Genomic DNA, 20,737 nt, shown 5'->3' with positions numbered 1-20,737 from the left:
ATCAGGATTAATGTTGGCTGTATGCTGTCCTACTCTCAGACACAGGGTGCCGACTCCAAATGATGACTGTCTCGATATGGAATCCGCAAATATTCTTATCGAACGACTGCGTTATTTTTTTAATCCTGTAGCACCACACCTCAGTTGTAATACAATCACCGACCACAAGGAGGTCATAGAGCCTTAGCAATTAATAGATGGATTTTGCCTGGCTTTGTTTGTTGTAGCAACGATTTAAGAAAAAAAAAAAAGGATATCAACAAAAGCTGGGCAGTTGTCATGACTCCCCAAACTCAAAAGGATTACCCCATCATTATGTAAGCGGATATGACAGCGCCATCATCTCGTCTGTGTCCAAAAGCTGCTTAGTGCAAGCAATTCATTTCGCAACAATTAAAATGAGGCCACTGTGAAACTCAATTAATTGCTTCCCTTTGGGCACAACGTCCACCTGCACTTTGCTTTTTTACGCTTCTGGTGCTGTAGCACTAATCTGTTGCCTCATTTCTCCGCTGTGTCCTCTGGAGTGTTGGCTAAGAAGGGCTTTTGTTCAGGCTTTGATGGAGCAGAGAGGTAACAAGGTTTAGTGTAGCTGCGAGCGAGGTTGATGGTGCTGTGAAGGTGTGCGTGTTGGGGTTTGCACAGCTTGCCTCCAGGCCACAAAACAAAGCCCCGATGTCAACACAGAGCCAGTCTGGCTTCTTCACTGCCAAGCAGATGGCCTTCATAGCTTCATTTAATCTGACGCACAACAGCCTGCTTACTGGATCGTTTTCCTGGCGACATCCCTACGTACATTCTGTCACTAATTCTGTTAAATTGATTTGACTAAGAGTCAAATCATCCACTTCATGCAACTTTGGAGCAAAACTTTTTTGTTTTTTTAAACTTGATCACACTATTAAGACATTTAAAAAGACTTTGGGAGATCAAACTGCCTTCTGGAAGGGGCCTGCTGATAATATCATGTGTGAAAGATCTACCCAAGCCAACAATAACCTCCATCTGGAGTATAAAAAAAATACTGGACCAGCTCTTTAGATTATATTTAGTTTTCCTACTGTCTTCTTTTTATGTGTTTCATGCTTATATTAGTTTTTTTTCCCCTGTTTGGGTCAGCCCATTGTGTTTACCATCCATCTCTCCAACTTCGTGTCACTATCTATGGTGCTGAATCTCGCTTCTTGATCCAGTTCCGACCGAGCCTGCTATGGACTCAACCAAAACGGGGGACTTGTGATGACGCATCACGGCGCACGTTGCGTGAAGCTCCAATGATGTGAGGAGAGCGTGAGTCGTTAGCGCGGAGGAGGAGGGATGAAGAAGAGGAGGAGGGGCGAGAGGGAATCCCAGAAAGGAGTCACAAAATATCGCGTTGCCGCTGCTGCTAAAGCTTTCCTAGTTTTATTGCAAGTGAAGATGGACGACTGAAGAGGAAACAGTGTTTTATCGAGATTTGTCTTATCGGGTCGCTCTGGTAAGCAACTCTCGGCTGCCCTTCTGCAGGACGTCAAATAGGCATTTGGCCCAGCTGGGCTTTCGAAGTCGCAGTTCTCGCGTGGATAGAAGCTCGCGTTTCTTCTTGGTACTGTTGTGACACAGCAGGACTAGTCAGGAGCAGGTTCGTGATCCTAAATTGGAGTCTTAAGAAACGCAGCAAACCTTCTGGCGTGATGTCAAGGATGCTCGGCTGTCAACAGTGAGGTTCTGCTTTTTTTTTTCTTTTTTTTTTTTTTAGTGACGTCGATTCCGAGCAGACACAATGGGGCCGCTTGACATTTGTGTCTTTACGTGCTCCTCCTCGACGTGACACCGGACCCCTCAGGACTCTGTTGCAGTGCAGCTCGGAAGGAATCTGAAGTCCAAACACAGATCAGAACGAGCTGATTTTTTTGATTATCATATTGCACTTGTTAAAGCCATGGATGACTCGGGCATAATACGACGCCGGAGGCTGCAGGTGAGCTCATGCTTGACATCGCCTATGTGACGTGATCGTCGATTTTGATTGGGTGTATCGTCTCATCCTCATACTACTTCGCAGATTTTGTTTTTAAATCATGCACTGTTGTTTCCGTGTTGTGCACGAGTAACTCAACTTTTGTCTCATTCAACAATGAATTGGATAATTGTTTAAAAACAAAACTACAGAAAACATAATATAGTACTATAATTGCATAATCAATGTATTTTGCATATATACACAAATAACAATAAATGAGTAAATAAATTGATAAAGGTCTATCATCTGATCATATCAAACAAGAAACATAATTAACTGATATATTATGTATTATTGTGTACAATAACAATGAGTTAAACATATTAAAAGCACCAGGAAAATCCTCAAATTCAATAATTCCAATTAGTAAAATTAAATTTAATTTGGCAGGACTTTGAAGCTGCACAGCTGGAGCATTTTATAAAAATATTTTCTAAAAAATCAACAAAAAGTTACATTTATATTACTACTCTGCTGTACTATTAGAATTCTCTCTTTCCTGATAGTCCCAAAAGTGTTTTCTCAAGCCCATCATTGTTCTCATCTTCTAGTAGGATCACGGCTATAATGAGAAGATCTTAAGTAGGCCAAACAATGTGCCTGACAAAATGTTTCAAATGAATCCCACCCCATGCGTGCTGACGCAAACCACCGTGCTCATCCGATATGAAGCTTCCTGCTTAATCATGGGTCATACACCCCCCCACCCATCCCCAAATCTCTGCATGATTCAGTCAAGTGTACTGAGCGGAGATGAGCAGCCTGCCGGGCGGAGCGCAGCCTCTTATGCGCATGTGTGTGTCTCTCTTTGCATTTATTTCCATTTATTCATTCCGTCCGTGACGTGCCAACCACAAATTGCTCGCAAAGGCTTGGAATTTGTACTTTCAAACTGGTTAGCTGCGAATTGACCCCTATTATGAGAGGATGGAGAAAGGTATCAAGGAAGGATTACTAGTGAAGTGTGCTGATGGTTTCATGTCTCATTATCTCCACCACTAAGCTCCTGGCTGTGCTGCCATGATGTATAATAAGCTGCAGGGAAATTTATCATCATAGTGTCAGGCTCACCAAAGCCTTTGCTAGGTGAGGCAATGATTGTCTGGCAAATTTTTTCACATTATAAGACAAAATATATATATATATATATATATATGTTGACATTTAGCTCTTCGGTATTCCTGTGTGTGCATATAGTGTGAAAATGTGTGTTGACATCTGATTGGCTGGCCTCGTCATTCCCTTGGGTCTCATCAAGCCAACTGTTTTGCTCTTGATGATTCTTTGTGCAACCATATGGCGACACATCCCACTCCCCTGCAGTTAGAGGGCAAAGGTCACTTGAAATGATTCCATAAAATTTTACAGAGGGTTGTCACATAGGATAACTCATTGTGTGGTAAGAGCTGGATTTGGAAAATTTATTTATCCAAAAATGCACATGAACTGGATTTCAATGCATTAATAAGTGAGTATAATGTGAACATACAGTAGAGCGAGTAATTCATTTTTAAGCCCCAGGCCTGGCCGCTTTAATTCATTTAGTTTGCATTCTAAATTATAAACCGGAGTGGTGTTGTCGAGACCTTGCCAACAGTTTTCTGATCTTAGCCATGCCACAATGTTTATCTTGCAAATTTCTGTAGATAATTAATAGATTTTGGGAGCGGGCTCAGTGAATTTAAATAAACAAATCACAGGCCAGATCTCAGAGCAATGTCTATATAAATAATGTGTTTATTTCCTGCATATATTTTGTGCTGTTTATGGAGAATTCACTAAAGTATTCCCAAGTATTATCTGCCAAGTTTAACAATGTCTGCCAGGCCACAATTTTAAGGGAAAGAAAAAAAGATAGCAGCTGGCATTCTAATGTGCAAGTGATGGAGAATTAATGTTTTTGAATTTTTAGTAGTCTAATTAAGGCCATGTTTGTATAAAGATTTGATTTTTGCGCATAGTCTGTGACCTCATTGGCCTCTCTCCATGCTTTTGACTTAATTATCAAATTATATTTGCAGATTTCTGCCTAATTATCGAATAAACTCATCTTTTCATTTCATTCCCATCACAGACATTCAATTTAATTGTTGAGTCGCAACAACAAAAGAGAATGACGTAGACAGTCATGCTGATTTTTCCTTGCTTTGACATTTCTTGGAAAATGATTATGCCAATTTGTGAGTACAGTGTGACACAATCATAACTCTGACTTGTCTAGCTGTGGCTTGTTTATTTCTCCTGCCCAAAAGCCGGCGAACAGAGGCGACCACAACATTCAATAAACGCGAGTTGACCTACATTTCCACTCGAGTTTCTCAAGTGGAAAACCACAGCCTTTATACAGCTGCACTTTGTTTAATGTGCCAACTTGTGATTGCCTGAAAAGCCAAAAGTCCCTCGGAGGGACAGCGAGCAGATGTTTAAAGGTTTACACAAAAGCAGCTAAAATAGCCTGAGTATAGTCTTTTATAATATTGTTTAGTTAAGAAAAAAAAATATTTTCTCCTACTCTGGGGTTGATGTGCTAGCTCGGACAGATACTTTTTTTTTTTTTCTGTACCTGATCTCTTTGTGTATTTTTCCGTTTCTTCCAGAAGGATTTGCCACTGCCTCGCAAAAGCAGCAGGTGAGTTTTATCTTCACTTCTCCTTTTTCTTTTGTCCTTGCTCCCTCCATCTTTTGTCCCTGAAGAGTGTTCCTTTAAGAACGCTCAGTGGTATGTGTGTGTGTGTAATTTGGAATGTTGTGCGTGTGTGAAGTATGGTGGAGTGACGGCTGTCAGAGCCTGGCAGCTGTCCGTGGTGCTGAAATCAAATATTGCCTATTTTGCTTGTCTTTACTGTTCTTCAGTTATTTAGTTTGGTTTAAAATAATTATACAAATGGAATTTCCAGTTTAAAATATATATTTTTTATTTTTTTCCTTCACGACTGCCATTTTTCTTTTCAATACTCGAGCCGTCCTTCATTTAAATTCAGGCCGGGCGTTCGTACCCAATCCCATCTCCCCTTGTAGGATATGACCAGCCACCATACATTATAGATAAGTTCATTGACTTCACATTCTCTACCTCCTCCATCCATTCATAGGCAAACACATCAGAGACATCCTGAGAATACATAACGTGCATTCTCACCAGCTTTTGCCCTTCTGCAGAAATCTTGACGTCTATGTTATGTAACACTCCACATGACCTTGGATCTCCATTTGCTGTCATCATCATTCATTCATTCATTCATCGTAAAAAGCTCATCTTTATGCGCACCCAAGTGAAAGCCGATGGAAAGAAATGTCATCATAAATATAGCCATACCATGGAAAAATGACCCACAATCCCTTGTTGACTCTTTTATTTTTTCTGCACACACACACACACACACAGCATTGTACTTTGAAATCAGCTTGGAGCTCTGTGGGGCATTGAGAGACCTGCTGCGTTCTGACAGCTCGCGTCACAATCTACTGCACTCAACATGTTGAATAAGGAATAAGTGGCAAAGACAGCAAGCTGATGGTGCTCTACCCGGCGAGGTTGGAGAGGAACCTGCGTCATTGTTCTATCAACACTGACCTTTTATGGCACCATTTTAAAGTAGGGTTAAAAGGGATAATTAAGTGGCCACTTGAATCAACATTATGTGTTGGGAAGTGGGTGCTACAGTGAAAAAAAAAAGGATATTTTTTTTCTTGTGTGTGCTGACATTTATTAGAGTCACACAATTGTGTGCTTCAGTGATAGCAAATATGAAAAAAAACATTTTCACACGAAAGGAAAAATTTGAGATGAAATTTGCCAGTTGATCACATAATAAGTAAAAAAAAGATGAAATACTGCGGATAAAAAAAAATCAAATAAAGCAGCTTCCATTACAGAGTGTGCAGTTTATCTTGTGCAGAGAGCTAATTATCTGAATATTATTATCCATCCATCTCACCATTTTTTTTTATATCGCTTATCCTCATTCGGGTCGTGGGCGTGTTGGAGAATAACCCAGCGGACTTTGCGTACACCCTGGATTGGATCCAGCCAATCACAGTAATATGATTAAATGTCATGAAAAGAGTTCAACAACGCTACTCTCGTATATAATCAACTTCTCACTGGCTATAAGACGTCAAGACACGTGTGCAACCTCCAAGATGCAAATGTAGAAGCATGACGAAAGTACAGGGTGGAAAAAAAAAAAAGGGAGGTTATGCAAGAGGTGAAGGATGGAAAGGCTGAGATAGAGCGAAGGGCCCTTGGGTGATATCTGTGTCCGCTCTCCCATTAGGGCTCAGCTCGTGTATAAAACACGCATACTAGCTTTTACTGTCTCACTCTTTCATCCTTTATTTACTCCTGTTTCTAACTTTTGGTTTCTTGAGTGCTTTTTTTTTTGTGTTCATTTACATTCACTTGCAGCACAGCCAGAAGCAAATAGATCCAGTTGTAATAATGCCCCCACCTTGGTCCTATCTAGGTGATTGAACTTTTAACGAGTCAATAGTTTGTGCACTCGACACCTGAAGTATGACACAAATATATTTACATACTGTATATGCATGTGAATTCCAAAATGCGACGGGGTGGTGCCCGGGCTGCTCCTGAAGTAGCGTCAGGTGCGGTGGCCAAGTGGTAAGGCGTCGGTCTCGTAAACCGAAGATCGTGGGTTCAACCCCCATCCGTACCTGGTGTTCAACTATGTCCAAATTTTTTCTGCTGCATACAGAGAATGACAGCTTGGCTTTTATTGTGCACTCAATACCTGAAGTATGACACAAATATATTTACATACTGTATATACATATATATGAATTCCAAAATGTGGCAGGGTGGTGCCCGGGGTATTTATCAGTCACTCCTCAGGTAGTGTCAGGTGCGGTGGCCAAGTGGTAAGGCGTCGGTCTCGTAAACCGAAGATCATGGGTTCAACCCCCATCCGTACCTTATATTCGTGTCCAACTAAGTCCGAATTATTGTTGCTGCATACAGAGAATGACAGCTTGGCTTTTATTGTGCACTCAAGACCTGAAGTATGACACAAATATATTTACATACTGTATATACACATATGAATTCCAAAATATGGAAGGGTGGTGCTCGGGCTGATTATCAGGTAGTGTCAGGTGCGGTGGCCAAGTGGTAAGGCGTTGGTCTCGTAAACCGAAGATCATGGGTTCAACCCCCATCCGTACCTTACTTTCGTGTTCAACTAAGTCGGAATTATTGTTGCTGCCTACAGAGAATGACAGCTTGGATTTTATTGTGCACTCGACTCCTGAAGTATGACACAAATATATTTACATACTGTATATGCATGAATTCCAAAATGCGGCGGGGTGGTGCCCGGGCTGCTCCTCAAGTAGCGTCAGGTGCGGTGGCCAAGTGGTAAGGCGTCGGTCTCGTAAACCGAAGATCATGGGTTCAACCCCCATCCGTACCTGGTGTTCAACTATGTCTAATTTTTTTCTGCTGCATACAGAGAATGACATCTTGGCTTTTATTGTGCACTCAATACCTGAAGTATGACACAAATATATTTACATACTGTATATACATATGAATTCCAAAATGTGGCAGGGTGGTGCCTGGGGTATTTATCAATTACTCCTCAGGTAGTGTCAGGTGCGGTGGCCAAGTGGTAAGGCGTCGGTCTCGTAAACCGAAGATCATGGGTTCAACCCCCATCCGTACCTTACGTTCGTGTTCAACTAAATCTGAATTATTGTTGCTGCATACAGAGAATGACAGCTTGGCTTTTATTGTGCACTCAAGACCTGAAGTATGACACAAATATATTTACATACTGTATATACATATGAATTCCAAAATATGGAAGGGTGGTGCTCGGGCTGATTATCAGGTAGTGTCAGGTGCGGTGGCCAAGTGGTAAGGCGTCGGTCTCGTAAACCGAAGATCATGGGTTCAACCCCCATCCGTACCTTACAATCGTATTCAACTAAGTCCGAATTATTGTTGCTGCATACAGAGAATGACAGCTTGGCTTTCATTGTGCACTCAAGACCTGAAGTATGACACAAATATATTTACATACTGTATATGCATATAAATAAATTCCAAAATGTGGCGGGGTGGTGCCCGGGGTATTTATCAGTCACTCCTCAGGTAGTGTCAGGTGCGGTGGCCAAGTGGTAAGGCGTCGGTCTCGTAAACCGAAGATCATGGGTTCAACCCCCATCCGTACCTTACTTTCGTGTTCAACTAAGTCTAAACTATTGTTGCTGCATACAGAGAATGACAGCTTGGCTTTTATTGTGCACTCAAGACCTGAAGTATGACACAAATATATTTACATACTGTATATGCATATAAATAAATTCCAAAATGTGGCGGGGTGGTGCCCGGGGTATTTATCAGTCACTCCTCAGGTAGTGTCAGGTGCGGTGGCCAAGTGGTAAAGCGTCGGTCTCGTAAACCGAAGATCATGGGTTCAACCCCCATCCGTACCTTACTTTCGTGTTCAACTAAGTCTAAACTATTGTTGCTGCATACAGAGAATGACAGCTTGGCTTTTATTGTGCATTCAAGACCTGAAGTATGACACAAATATATTTACATACTGTATATGCATATAAATAAATTCCAAAATGTGGCGGGGTAGTGCCCAGGCTATTTGTCAATTCCTTCTCAGTTAGCGTCAGGTGCGGTGGCCAAGTGGTAAGGTGTCGGTCTCGTAAACCGAAGATCATGGGTTCAACCCCCATCCGTACCTGGTGTTCAACTGATTATTTTCCTTGTTTTACATAAAATTGCCTTTTTACGAATCGGTCAGATGCATCATGCAGCGGTCAGATCAGAATTAGGACTTTCTTTTTCTCCATCATGCATCTTGCGTGACTTGCCTGTGTTCTCCAGGTTCAATTCACTGAGTGCCTGGCTTTCTCCTGCCCTCTCTTGATCTCGAACAACCACGAAAGTACTCTGAGCATCACTTTGAAATCCACTTTGTAAACAGTTTGTGTTGCTCTATGAACTTGCCTGAGGGAAATACAGTAGATGCTAATTAGCGTCCATCCATCTTGAGGGCATGGGAGGTATTGCTGTGTAAATGTTAGAACATAATGTCATTGATCCACTTCACAAAATATGCATTAACAGTATCGGCATTTACGATCAATATCCATGAGGCTGGTTTATTCTCAGTAGACTTGATCGATCAGGATATTCTTGGTTGGGTAAAGCGATGAGGTAAAATTTTACAATGAAAAAAAAATCTATATATTTTTTAATGTATGTACTGTATATATTTGTGTTTTTTTTTTTTTATAGTTGTCGAACAAGCAACAGAAAAAGCCTCATCTTGACCACCACCTCCCCCACTCTGCCTCGCCCACACTCCCCTCTCCCCGGACATCTCGGTAAGTACAGCCATTACGCCACACTTCAACAAAAATTATTATTACAATATATTTTGGAGGCGGGTCTAAAATCCAACAAACACGACAAGGTTTATCATTTTTAATTTAATTTCACTCGTGTTCATTGTTTTGTGCTAATCAGGCTACTTCCGAGAACATTTGGCTTTACTCACAGGAAATGGAGCTTGATTATAGCTTATTTGACTTTTTGTGTTTTGTATTTCAGGAAGCAGTCCACTGGACAGCCCACGAAACTTCTCTCCAAGCACCCCTGCGCACTTCTCCTTCGCCTCCTCCAGAAGGTATAGTGTTTTTCTGTTGTGCTATAATTTGTGGCAACAACAAGTACACACCAGATGATGATCCAGGAGGTGTTATTGTTGTGTGAGGTCTTACACATGCTGAGAAGCAGGCAGGCACAGTTTCTGGCAGCCTAACAGGCTGACTCATGAGCGCCTGGGCCAGCTACTCTCTGTTTATTGACTTCCTATTCTGTTCATGGACAGGTGTTTTTTTTTACACGTGTTGAGGTTTTGGATTATTTCAGAGCTGGTGTGCAAATACTAGAAACATGTCAGTAAGATGTTTTGTATTTTTTTTTCAACAGGGCTGATGGACGACGTTGGTCTTTAGCATCTTTGCCCTCATCTGGTTATGGCACCAATACTCCCAGCTCAACAGTACGTAACAAAAAAGCATCTTCATTTTATTTAAGGAGGCACAATGATGGTGGAACGAGTGGGACGTGATCTCAAAGAGTTAGATGTTTTGCTACTAGCTTTAAAACATCGAGAAAAACTTGTAGCTACTCCCACGACCCTAAGCAGGAAATGAGAAAATGATAATACCAGGAAGTCAATCTGTTAGCAAGTTTAAAGGGCCAAAATGTCATTGTGTCAGTCTTTTGTGTTGCTTGTACTTTTTTTTTTTTCATTATCACCTCAATTTTTTTTTCTCCTTCCTGTTTAACTTCCTGTCCCCATCCCCATGTGCTTCCTGTTCCTGCTCCGCCCTCTGTTCTCCTCTCCTCCCATGTCACGTAATTCTCTAGTCGTCCAGCTCCTCTCATGAGCGGCTGCACCAGCTGCCGTTCCAGCCCACCATGGATGAGCTCCACTTCTTATCCAAGCATTTTGGCAGCTCGGAGAGCATCACAGATGATGATGGCGGACGCTCTTCTCCACACATGCGACCACGATCTCGCAGTCTCAGGTCAGCAGCGTCATCACGACACCGCAAAAATTTAATAAATATGCAGATAAGACCTTTGAGATTTTTATCTGTATTATAACTCCTTCCAGCCCAGGACGTTCCTCTTCCTGCATTGATAACGAGATAGTCATGATGAACCACGTGTACAAAGAACGCTTTCCAAAGGTGAGAAATAAATGTCAAATAACACTTGAGCGCCACAGACACACGTGAAAGTGAAAACGAGAGAATGTACAAAAGGAAGTGAAAGTAAAAATACAGGAAGACAAAAATTTTATTGTGAGAGGCTCAATCTTAATTTATTTATTAATTAACAATTATGGTATGTCTCAATCACACTGCTTAACAGTACATGAAGCTTTTTTTTTTCACATCAAGTTTTGTAGATATTTCCAATTTTTCTTTTTAAGTTTGACCAGTAAAATCTTAAGCAATACAGATTTTATTATTGTTTCTGAAAATAAATCACCTGTTAATTTAATTCATAAATATTATTAAAAATATGACATAAAATTGACTTGCATCTTTGATTTTAAAAAAAATAGTAATAATTTATTGACCAGTGTTATTTCATCCATTTAACGAACATCTCCTCTATGATTAAGATTCAATTTGAATCTGCATGTCCCGTTCACAGTTCGTTCTAGCGCAACCACTGTCACATTCTTCACCTCATTAGATTTTAATGTCTCGAGAGCCTCGAAAGGAAACTAACTAAAAGCTTCATAAAATGCAATTGTAGTTAATGTTTTGAGACAAATCAATTTAAATTGACATCGTATGGTGGAAAAGTCTCAAAATCTTTTTCCGCTAGGCTACAGCGCAGATGGAAGGGAAGCTTGCGGAGTTTATCCACGCTTACGCTCCTGAAAATGTTCTCCCATTGGCCGATGGAGTCCTCAGCTTCATCCACCACCAGATCATTGAGCTCTCTCGGGATTGCCTCACCAAATCCTGCGAGGGACTCATCACATCTGTCTACTTTTTCGAGCTGCAGGAAAACCTGGAGAAGCTCCTCAATGATGTAGGTGGAAGTAAATAACAGAGGATTTATTTATTGATGTGCAATAAAAAAAAATCTGCTTGCATTGCTGTTTCTTGAATCGTTCTCATATTTTTGAATCTGTAGGCCTTTGAACGTTCAGAGAGCTCCGAGGTGGCGTTTGTCACGGAGTTGGTGAAAAAGCTTCTCATCATCATATCCCGACCTGCCAGGCTCTTGGAGTGTCTGGTAAGATGACATTTTGTTTTTATTTTACACAACATCTCAACTTCAATGGAATTGAGGTACAATGAGGTTGTTAAAAAATATATAAAAATGGACGTTATGGATGTTATTTTTTTTCCTACTCCACAGTTCAATTACTTTTGTGTGACTCTTAATATCTTTATTTAAATATATATAAATAAACATTAGCACTCATAGTTATTTATCTGCCCAATCATCATCATCATCATCATCATCATCATCATCATCATCATCATCATCATCATCATCATATTATAATATTAAGGATAATAATTTATTCTTAAGGTCCTGGAAGCAGAAAATCCAAACATTTAACATCGATCTGGTGGGAAAAAAAAACCAACCATATGTTTGTCAGGATGGTATTTGCATTTAGATTAAAATTTGCCCTGGCAGGGTGTGACTAATACTTGGCAGCAGTCCAATGCTGCTCGCAGGCAGGCAGACCATGACAATGATGCCATTTAGAGTTAGAAGATGCCTTTCGGAGTGTGTCTGGGGATTTTAGTGCGACATCTATCAATCCCCCTCACCTCTGCCAGTCACACGCTGATGCGGTTTTTGATTGACAGGTGACACATGCAGGGAAATGATTCATCTCTCCACCTTTGCCTCCCATTTTCTAAATGTCACTGCTTTTGAATTATATGATATATTTTGGCGATCGCTTCCAACTAGCAGCAGTTTATGTTATCTCCAACATTACAATACAGTAGTGTAGGAGGCCTAAGTGTTCTTAAAAAATGGACAGCAATTTTATTCATCCATGTTAAATTGCACCATCCAGGAATTCAACCCTGAGGAGTTCTACCATCTGCTGGAAGCGGCGGAGGATGTTGCCAAGGAGGGTCACCTGATGAAAACTGACATCCCTCGTTATATTGTCAGTCAGTTGGGACTCACCAGGGACCCGATCGAAGGTGAGGGGGGCAAGGCAGAAACTACACTTCAGGCAAAAGTATTGGGTCACCAAGCTTGTAGGACATGGCGATAAACATCACGTCAACGATTCATAAATAAAAAATAAAAAATAGATTAAAATAAATAAATAAATAAATAAATAAATAAATAAATAAATAAATAAATAAATAGGAAGATAAATAAATAAATAAATTCTTTTACAAATAATTTTACAGCATTGCCCTATGTGGCCCAATACTTTTTTGAATATGTCTACAAAGCAGCATGCTTTCCATATTTAATCCACAACTAATTCTGATTTATGTTCTTTATCAGAAATGGTAAACCTTGATAGTTATGACAGCGAAGGACCTCTAACACCTGAAACAGATGACTCAACAGAGGTGAGATATTATTTTACTGTATTTCTACTCTCCATATATAACTTCTAAATTCACTAGCCAATATTTTGTCCATACCTTGCAACGTCACGCTCAAGAATGATTATTTATATTTGAATAGCTATGTTGCTAGGCAGATATTGACTCAATACTCTGTTATCCAAAGGGTAAGATTAGAGCAATGAAACCACCAGGTGAAGCAGACTTCCAGACCATCAAGCTCATTAGTCATGGAGCATATGGGTAAGCAGAGAAGATGATGATGATGAACCACAAGTAATGCCTAGCAATCGACAATAACTTATGAATGTTTTTTATTTATTTTTTTTTATCAGTGCTGTGTATCTGGTCCGACACCTGGAGACACGCCAGCGTTTTGCCATGAAGAAAATTAACAAGCAGAACCTGATCCTAAGGAACCAGATCCAACAGGCCTTCGTGGAGAGAGACATCCTCACATTTGCCGAGAACCCCTTTGTGGTCTCCATGTTTTGTTCCTTTGAGACCCGTCGCCACCTCTGCATGGTCATGGAGTACGTCGAAGGTGAGGAACATTTTGGGTGGGGAAAATATTGGTGACAAACTTAAGTTGTGAATTATTATCAGGAGGAGACTGTGCTACTCTGCTGAAGAACATCGGGGCCCTACCGGTGGAAATGGCTCGGATGTACTTTGCCGAAACCGTCCTTGCTCTTGAATACTTACACAACTATGGTATTGTCCATCGTGACCTCAAGCCTGACAAGTAAGATCTTTTTTTTCTAATGTATGCAAAAATATATAATATAAAAAAGATATGGAGCAGTGTTGAAAAATCACATCATTGCATCCATTTGCTCAGCCTTCTAATAACATCAATGGGCCACATCAAGCTTACCGACTTTGGCCTGTCTAAAATGGGTCTAATGAGTCTGACCACCAACCTGTACGAAGGACATATCGAAAAGGACACTCGGGAGTTTTTGGATAAACAGGTAGGAGAGTGCACGGAAATATTACACAGCCTTTTTGTTTTGCTCCAGTCCGACTAATGGAGTAAAATATTGTTTTGCCTGGAGGTGTGTGGAACTCCAGAGTATATCGCTCCTGAGGTAATTCTTCGTCAAGGATACGGAAAACCCGTGGACTGGTGGGCCATGGGGATCATCTTGTATGAGTTCTTAGTGGGGTGTGTGGCTTTTTTTGGAGACACTACAGAGGAGCTGTTTGGACAAGTGATAACAGGTGAGAGCAGCATCAAAAACAGGATTTTAAATCCAACTTTTTTATCATTTTGCTTATTTCATGTGATTTATTTTACAGATGACATAGTATGGCCTGAAGGAGACGAGGCACTTCCTGTTGATGCCCAACATCTCATCTCCTCTCTATTACAGACAAATCCACTTGTTCGACTAGGAACAGGTCTGTAAGTTAGTTTTACATTCTTGTACGCTTTTATATTGTCTTCGATAGAAAAAAATGAAATTAAGAATTTTTTTACAAAAAGTTTAAAAGAAAAATATGTGACATTGAATCTATTGTGCTTATTCATGACACAATTAAATAATAAGTAAAAATAATAAATAAATAAATAAATAAATAAATAAATAAATAAATAAATAAATAAATAAATATTATTTGCTTGTCTTTTGACAATGAAACAAATTCTTTAACTTTCTATTATTTTTTTATTCAATATTTTATAAATGCAAGGTTACTAATTAATAGGTGTCTGAAGTTTCTTGGTTCCATTTGTTTTTTTGCATTTTTTCTTGATTTCTGCTATTCTCTTTATCCCCCCCTTCTCCATGTTCGCCCACCCCAATCTTTGCCCAATAGGGGGCGCTTTTGAAGTGAAACAGCACCCCTTCTTCACAGAGGTGAACTGGAACAGCTTGCTGAGACAAAAGGCCGAGTTCATCCCTCACCTAGAGTCGGAGGAGGATACAAGTTATTTTGACAGTACGATCTAAAATTAGCACACCGACCTTTATTTTCGGGCCGGCTAATTATCTTTTTTATTCTCCCCGCCATTAGCACGGTCTGAGCGCTACCATCACGTGCATTCATATGATGAAGATGATACCAATGATGATGAGCCTGTGGAGTTACATCGCTTTTCTTCATGTTCTCCCCGCTTTAGTAAGGTCAGACCTGCTTGGAAGCCATTTCTTACTATTTTCAAACCATTGTTCAGCTCTTTGCAAAAGCACCTCATAGCTGTAATATTTTTCTTGCAGGTGTACAGCAGTATGGAACATCTGTCCCAGTTGGAGCATAAAACCCCAAGTGTAACTTTACGGGAACACAAAGTTCCAAGAGAGGACCGAATGGCTAAGAGAGAAAGTCTCGGTAGTTTTACCTTCAGGGACAAGAGCTGGAGGACTGGATCACCTGAGATGTGAGTGACAAATAAAACAAATAATCTTTTCCTGTGATGCTTTTAGAATTGCTTTCTGATTTTATTTGTGATGAACTCATAGGAAACGTTTGTCCTGCTCTGAGTCTTCCTTCATTGAGAGCGACTACAGTCCTCCATCAGGAGCCCGAAGGCGCTTCTCTGCTCTCATGGATACCCACCGCTTGGCCTCACCTCTCGAAGTCGATTCCGAACAGCCCCAATCTAGGAGCCAGCCTCAAGTGAAGGTCAGGGGCACTTCTCTAGAAGGAGCCATGAGTACCATCTCCTCGCAAAGCGATCTGAAGACATTCCTGAAAGAAAGTAATGGGGTCACAGCTGGAGGTCAGAAAAGCACCAGTAGATCACAATTAAAGTGGAATCTTGAAATGTTTACACTTGTTTTGTTTTGCAGCCAGTGCTGCTGTTCTGGGGATTCCAGAGCCCCAAGGAGCAAGGGGGGCCACCACGGACTTGGTGCTGCGGCGAGTCCGGCACCAGCAACTCTCAGCGGAAGGAGAGAAACGCAACTCTCGACCAGGAAATAAAGTTATCAAATCTGCTTCTGCCACTGCTTTATCCGTCATCATTCCTGCAGGTAAGAAAAACATCACACAGCATCTAATTTAAAAAAAAAAAAATTTTTTCAATCACAAATTGATATATTGGATTAATATGAATTAATTAATTTAAAATAATAATAATAATAATAAATAAATAAATAAATAATTATTATATATAAATAACTAATTAGAAAAATAAATAATAATAATAATTAATTCTCCTCCCCTCAGTGGAGCAACATGGAGCCTCCCCTCTAGCGAGCCCAATGTCTCCTCGCTCCCTCTCGTCCAACCCCTCCTCTCGGGACTCCTCGCCCAGTCGAGACTACTGTCCAGTGGTCAACGTCCTCCATTCCCCAATCACCATCCATCGCTCCGGGAAGAAGTACGGCTTCACTCTCCGAGCAATTCGAGTCTACATAGGAGACAGTGATGTCTACAGCGTCCACCATATGGTCTGGGTGAGTGAGCACCACGTGGGGCCAGGTCAAGCTGTGAAGAAAATAGTCCATCCATCATGATGTCATGCCTACTTAAGCACCACTAGAAAACTATTTATTTTCTATATCAGCATGTGGAGGATGGAGGTCCCGCCCAAGAAGCTGGACTTAGTGCTGGTGATCTTATCACTCATGTAAATGGAGAGTCAGTTCACGGTCTGGTCCATACAGAGGTGGTGGAGCTCATCCTGAAGGTGAGATGGAGTTATCTATCGACACCAGTCCGATAAATAAATCGTAAATTAACATGAGTGATATTTAATCTTCAGAGTGGAAACAAGGTGACCGTTACGACCACGCCCTTTGAGAACACATCGATAAAAGTTGGACCTGCACGCAAGACCAGCTATAAATGCAAAATGGCACGACGCAGCAAAAGGCCAGGAGCCAAAGAGGGGCAAGAGTGAGTTCATGCAACTTGGAATAATAAATACTTTTTTTTAGCTTATCTGCAGTCCAATCAATTTAATCCATTTGGTTCTGTTACAGTAAGAAGCGTAGCTCCTTGTTCAGAAAAATCACCAAGCAATCCAATTTGCTCCACACGAGTCGGAGTCTCTCATCTTTGAATCGTTCGCTATCATCTGGAGACAGTCTACCCGGATCTCCCACCCACAGTTTCTGTGCCCGCTCGCCCACTCAGAGTTATCGATCCACTTTGGAATCTCCACACATGGGTTAGTCGGGATAATCATGAGCGCTTGCTCATCTTTCTCTTTGCATGCAAACAATTATATATTATATATTATTATATTATGATAATATCTCTCAGGGGTCTGCCAAATAAAAAAAATAAAAAAATAAATTTTTATATATAATTTATATGTATTTATATATATTTATATATGATAAATAAATATAAAATAAAAATAAATAACTAAATAAACACATAAATAGATAAATAGCTAAAAAATAAATAAATAAATATGCAAATGTATAAATAAATAAATAAATATGCAAATATGTGAATCTGCTGTTTTCAAATGTCTTTCCCTCCCTAGGCACGACCTCCCAAAGCAGCTCCCCAGCATCAAGCACCCCCAACTCCCCAGCCACATCTCACCACATGAGGCCCAGCTCCCTTCACGGCTTATCTCCCAAACTTCACCGCCAGTACCGCTCTGCTCGCTGCAAATCGGCCGGCAACATCCCCTTATCGCCTTTAGCCCACACCCCCTCCCCTACCACATCTTCTCCTCCGCCTCTCAGCGGCCACACGGTAGGCAGCTCCAACACCACGCAGATATTCCCCGTCAAGCTACACTCGTCGCCTCCGGTCGCCCGTCCTCGTCCCAAAAGCGCCGAGCCGCCCAGATCCCCCCTTCTGCAACGAGTGCAATCAGCAGAGAAGCTTGGAGGACCTGTTCTGCCTTCCTCCTCCTCCTCATCGTCGTCACCTTCTCCTCTGACGGGAGGGGTGAGTCTGCGCAAGCATAGTCTGGAGGTCACACATGGGGACTACAGGAGAGAGTCCTTCCACTGCGAGCATAGCCTTCAGAGTCTGCTTGAAATGGAAGGAGAAAATGGACCTGCTCCACCATCCCCCTCCTCCTCTTCCTCCCCTTCTCCACCACTGGGAGGGGAAATCATTAGTTTGAAACCTGTTAGAAGGTTGGGAAGGCAGGAATCACCACTTAGCCGTGACACGATGTTAGCAGAAACGGAGAAAAACATTACTGGGTCCAAAACTGACACCAAAACGATAAAAAGTGAATCCACCGCTGACCCAAATAAAACATTATCCACCTCTGGGGCTCCACAGAGTTCCACTGTAACTCAGACCACATCATCTTCAGCAGTAGCTCCGCCCACCAAGCCGAAACAGGGGCTCAAACCTCAAAATGCAATGACTAGTGAGGCGACTGTTTCCAAAAGCAAACCTTGTGAGAAAGTCTCCACTCCAGGGACAACTAAGTGCCTCCAACCGCAAGAGAGAAAACTCAAGGATGCTCACATCGAAAGTGTCTCTTCAACTAAAGCTTTAGGGAATGCCGAAGACAAAACCAAACACACGGCAGGTGCCGACAAAAACGGCTGCCGCAAAGGATCATCTACAGAATCATCCAAACCGCGGAAAACCACAGAGTCTGTTGAGAAAGAAGATAAAAAAACAGAGGTCACCAGGGTTAAAGGTCCTGCACCTTCAGTTCCTACCCCAGTGCAGGTCCACAGTGTTGTCAGCTCCAAAGTGGAGCGAGCGTCAAAGACCTACCGGGGAGTGAAGGAGGACAAGGCACACCTGGAGGTGTTGGAAGAAAACCCCATGTCCCCCTCTTCTAACGCATCTTCACCTCTTTCCAGCAAGCCCCGCGCCATGTCTCCTGGGGATAGAGGCAGCTTTGTCACGCAGCTCACAAGCGTTGCCAAAACGGTACTTGGGCCAATGAAAGGGGGGTCGCAAGACTCTTCCAAGGCCAAGTCAAACGAGGACAAACGAAGCAGCTCAGCGGGAAAGGCGGAGGCTTCCAGTGGATCCGGACGCCGTGGGGCTCAAACATCTGTCGGTGGTGTTCTCCAGTTGGATAAAGGAAACACTCGAGGCTCCAAACATCATTCGTGATAAGAGAAGAAAAGAAGCAAAACCTCCAATGCATTGCCTTTTACTGTAGAAGCACCCAAACATATCATAACACCTTTTTATTCAAACGCCTAAAAAGAAATAACTCCATTTGAAACTTGGGACACCTTAAAAAAAAAAAGATGCATCAATTACGGTTTGAAAATGTGTACGCACTGTAGCATATTATATAACCCCCGTGGATGTCTTTGTCATTGTGTGTTCTAGATATATTTAAAAAAAATGCATGGAAAATCAAAGAAATTTTAAAAAGCAGATAAGAAAAAAAAATAATGAAGACCACAAGGTAGTAAACACTGTGAAAAAAAACTTTGCATCCATCTCCACATGCAAACCACATTCCATTTGATTTAGTTTGGTTAAGTTCGGTTAGCAGAGTGATAAAATATAATCATTGTAAAAGTAACCGATAAAAAAAAAGAGTAGCTTACTAGAGCCTGGACCAAATACCGAAATACTTGTCAAAGGACCTGGCTGGTGTTCTGATTGGTTGAAGGGCTGAATTCCAGCGGGATTAAGAATGAGATGAACTTGCACAGGGACACTATGCAATGTGCTAATAATGCCACTTTAGCTGTCCAGGATTACCAAGTTTACATTGTGTCGTCGAGCAGTAGAGGTGGAAAGAAAAAATGTAGTTGCAATAAGCAAGCAAATTTATTTTGCTTTCAAAGTGTTCCGTTTTTGACGTGCGCAATTGCTATTGTATGTGAATTGTCTTATTGAGGACTGAATGGTCATAAACTTAAAAAATTGAGTTTTTCTACATATGCTGATAGATGATACATTTTATATTTCATAATTTATTGTGCAAGAATGTGCTTTCATTTGTTTACAAAAAATATCGGCGTCTGCTAAATGTACATGAAAAAGAATGCATGTGACATGTTCTGAACAGTTTTCATCTGACTACAACACACACACAAAAACAATGTATTTTAGTGATCTGTTTAATTAAATAATTATCTTATGCAAGGGGTAAGGATAAAAACTTTTAAGGGATAAAAACCGGCGTTTTCTCCTCATAACTGCAACTTCATAAAGAAAAACAGTCTTCAGTAACGCATGCATTGCCACAATGCAAAGTGTAAAATTATTATTGTGTCTAGTCACAAAAAAAATGTGAAGAAATTGTGATGCTATTGTACAAAGAACATGTGCACGTTTCATTATTTGGCCATGTAGATGGATGCAATTTGATGGACGAGTTTGTTGGGATTTTAGGCAATTTCTGTAATTCAAGAGGTACAGGTTGAATCTATTTAGAAGTCTTTGTCACGTAAAGTATAACTTTCCCACTGCGTTAGCGTCGTTTAGCGAAACGGAAGTCCGTCGTAAACAGAGGACTCCCTTTCAAGATAAAATCCGAGTGTTTGTTTCTTTACCCTTGTGTCAAGGAATCCAAATCTCCTCTTTAAAACTCCTCGTGTGCAATTTTAACCAAACATAGTTTCAAGAGTGTGTTCATTTTTAAAGAAACGTGTACTTTTCCCCCCGTTACATTTTGGTCTTGTGTGGCGTAAAACGCCTTACACTGCCATCTTGTGGATGTCTGGTCACAACGGCTAATGTCGTTGAAGATGTTAT

The 20,737-nt window shown here is 41.1% G+C and overlaps 1 protein-coding gene and 9 non-coding genes across 11 annotated transcripts; all 10 read left to right on the top strand.

Annotated features, from left to right (window-relative positions):
* Positions 1-1,296: 1,296 nt before the first annotated feature.
* mast1b (microtubule associated serine/threonine kinase 1b) lies at positions 1,297-20,071 on the top strand. Of its 2 annotated transcripts, none has more exons than XM_049745924.2 (28): positions 1,297-1,621; positions 1,739-1,960; positions 4,603-4,631; positions 9,279-9,367; positions 9,594-9,669; positions 9,975-10,047; positions 10,419-10,579; positions 10,669-10,744; positions 11,394-11,603; positions 11,709-11,810; positions 12,616-12,748; positions 13,065-13,132; positions 13,296-13,372; positions 13,465-13,673; positions 13,736-13,874; positions 13,971-14,103; positions 14,188-14,353; positions 14,432-14,533; positions 14,951-15,073; positions 15,149-15,258; positions 15,352-15,512; positions 15,595-15,854; positions 15,925-16,107; positions 16,304-16,533; positions 16,644-16,766; positions 16,842-16,975; positions 17,062-17,249; positions 17,574-20,071. In XM_049745924.2, exons 2-28 carry the CDS (start codon positions 1,922-1,924, stop codon positions 19,130-19,132), a joined length of 4,953 nt encoding a protein of 1,650 aa, XP_049601881.1. In that variant the 5' UTR covers positions 1,297-1,621; positions 1,739-1,921; the 3' UTR covers positions 19,133-20,071. The 2 variants fall into 2 exon arrangements, with proteins under 2 accessions (XP_049601881.1, XP_049601880.1); XM_049745923.2 differs by having other exon boundaries at positions 4,600-4,631.
* On the top strand, positions 6,607-6,678 carry trnat-cgu (transfer RNA threonine (anticodon CGU)). Its single transcript has one exon. It is a non-coding gene; the product is annotated as a tRNA-Thr (tRNA).
* trnat-cgu (transfer RNA threonine (anticodon CGU)) lies at positions 6,864-6,935 on the top strand. The gene has a single exon. It is a non-coding gene; the product is annotated as a tRNA-Thr (tRNA).
* trnat-cgu (transfer RNA threonine (anticodon CGU)) lies at positions 7,114-7,185 on the top strand. The gene has a single exon. It is a non-coding gene; the product is annotated as a tRNA-Thr (tRNA).
* On the top strand, positions 7,360-7,431 carry trnat-cgu (transfer RNA threonine (anticodon CGU)). Its single transcript has one exon. It is a non-coding gene; the product is annotated as a tRNA-Thr (tRNA).
* trnat-cgu (transfer RNA threonine (anticodon CGU)) lies at positions 7,613-7,684 on the top strand. Its single transcript has one exon. It is a non-coding gene; the product is annotated as a tRNA-Thr (tRNA).
* trnat-cgu (transfer RNA threonine (anticodon CGU)) lies at positions 7,861-7,932 on the top strand. Its single transcript has one exon. It is a non-coding gene; the product is annotated as a tRNA-Thr (tRNA).
* trnat-cgu (transfer RNA threonine (anticodon CGU)) lies at positions 8,124-8,195 on the top strand. Its single transcript has one exon. It is a non-coding gene; the product is annotated as a tRNA-Thr (tRNA).
* trnat-cgu (transfer RNA threonine (anticodon CGU)) lies at positions 8,387-8,458 on the top strand. The gene has a single exon. It is a non-coding gene; the product is annotated as a tRNA-Thr (tRNA).
* Positions 8,650-8,721, top strand: trnat-cgu (transfer RNA threonine (anticodon CGU)). Its single transcript has one exon. It is a non-coding gene; the product is annotated as a tRNA-Thr (tRNA).
* Positions 20,072-20,737: the final 666 nt, after the last annotated feature.

Source organism: Syngnathus scovelli, chromosome 16, assembly GCF_024217435.2.
Source record: "Syngnathus scovelli strain Florida chromosome 16, RoL_Ssco_1.2, whole genome shotgun sequence".
In the NCBI taxonomy this organism is placed as follows: Eukaryota; Metazoa; Chordata; class Actinopteri; order Syngnathiformes; family Syngnathidae; genus Syngnathus; species Syngnathus scovelli.
This window is presented reverse-complemented; position numbering and strand designations above follow the sequence as displayed.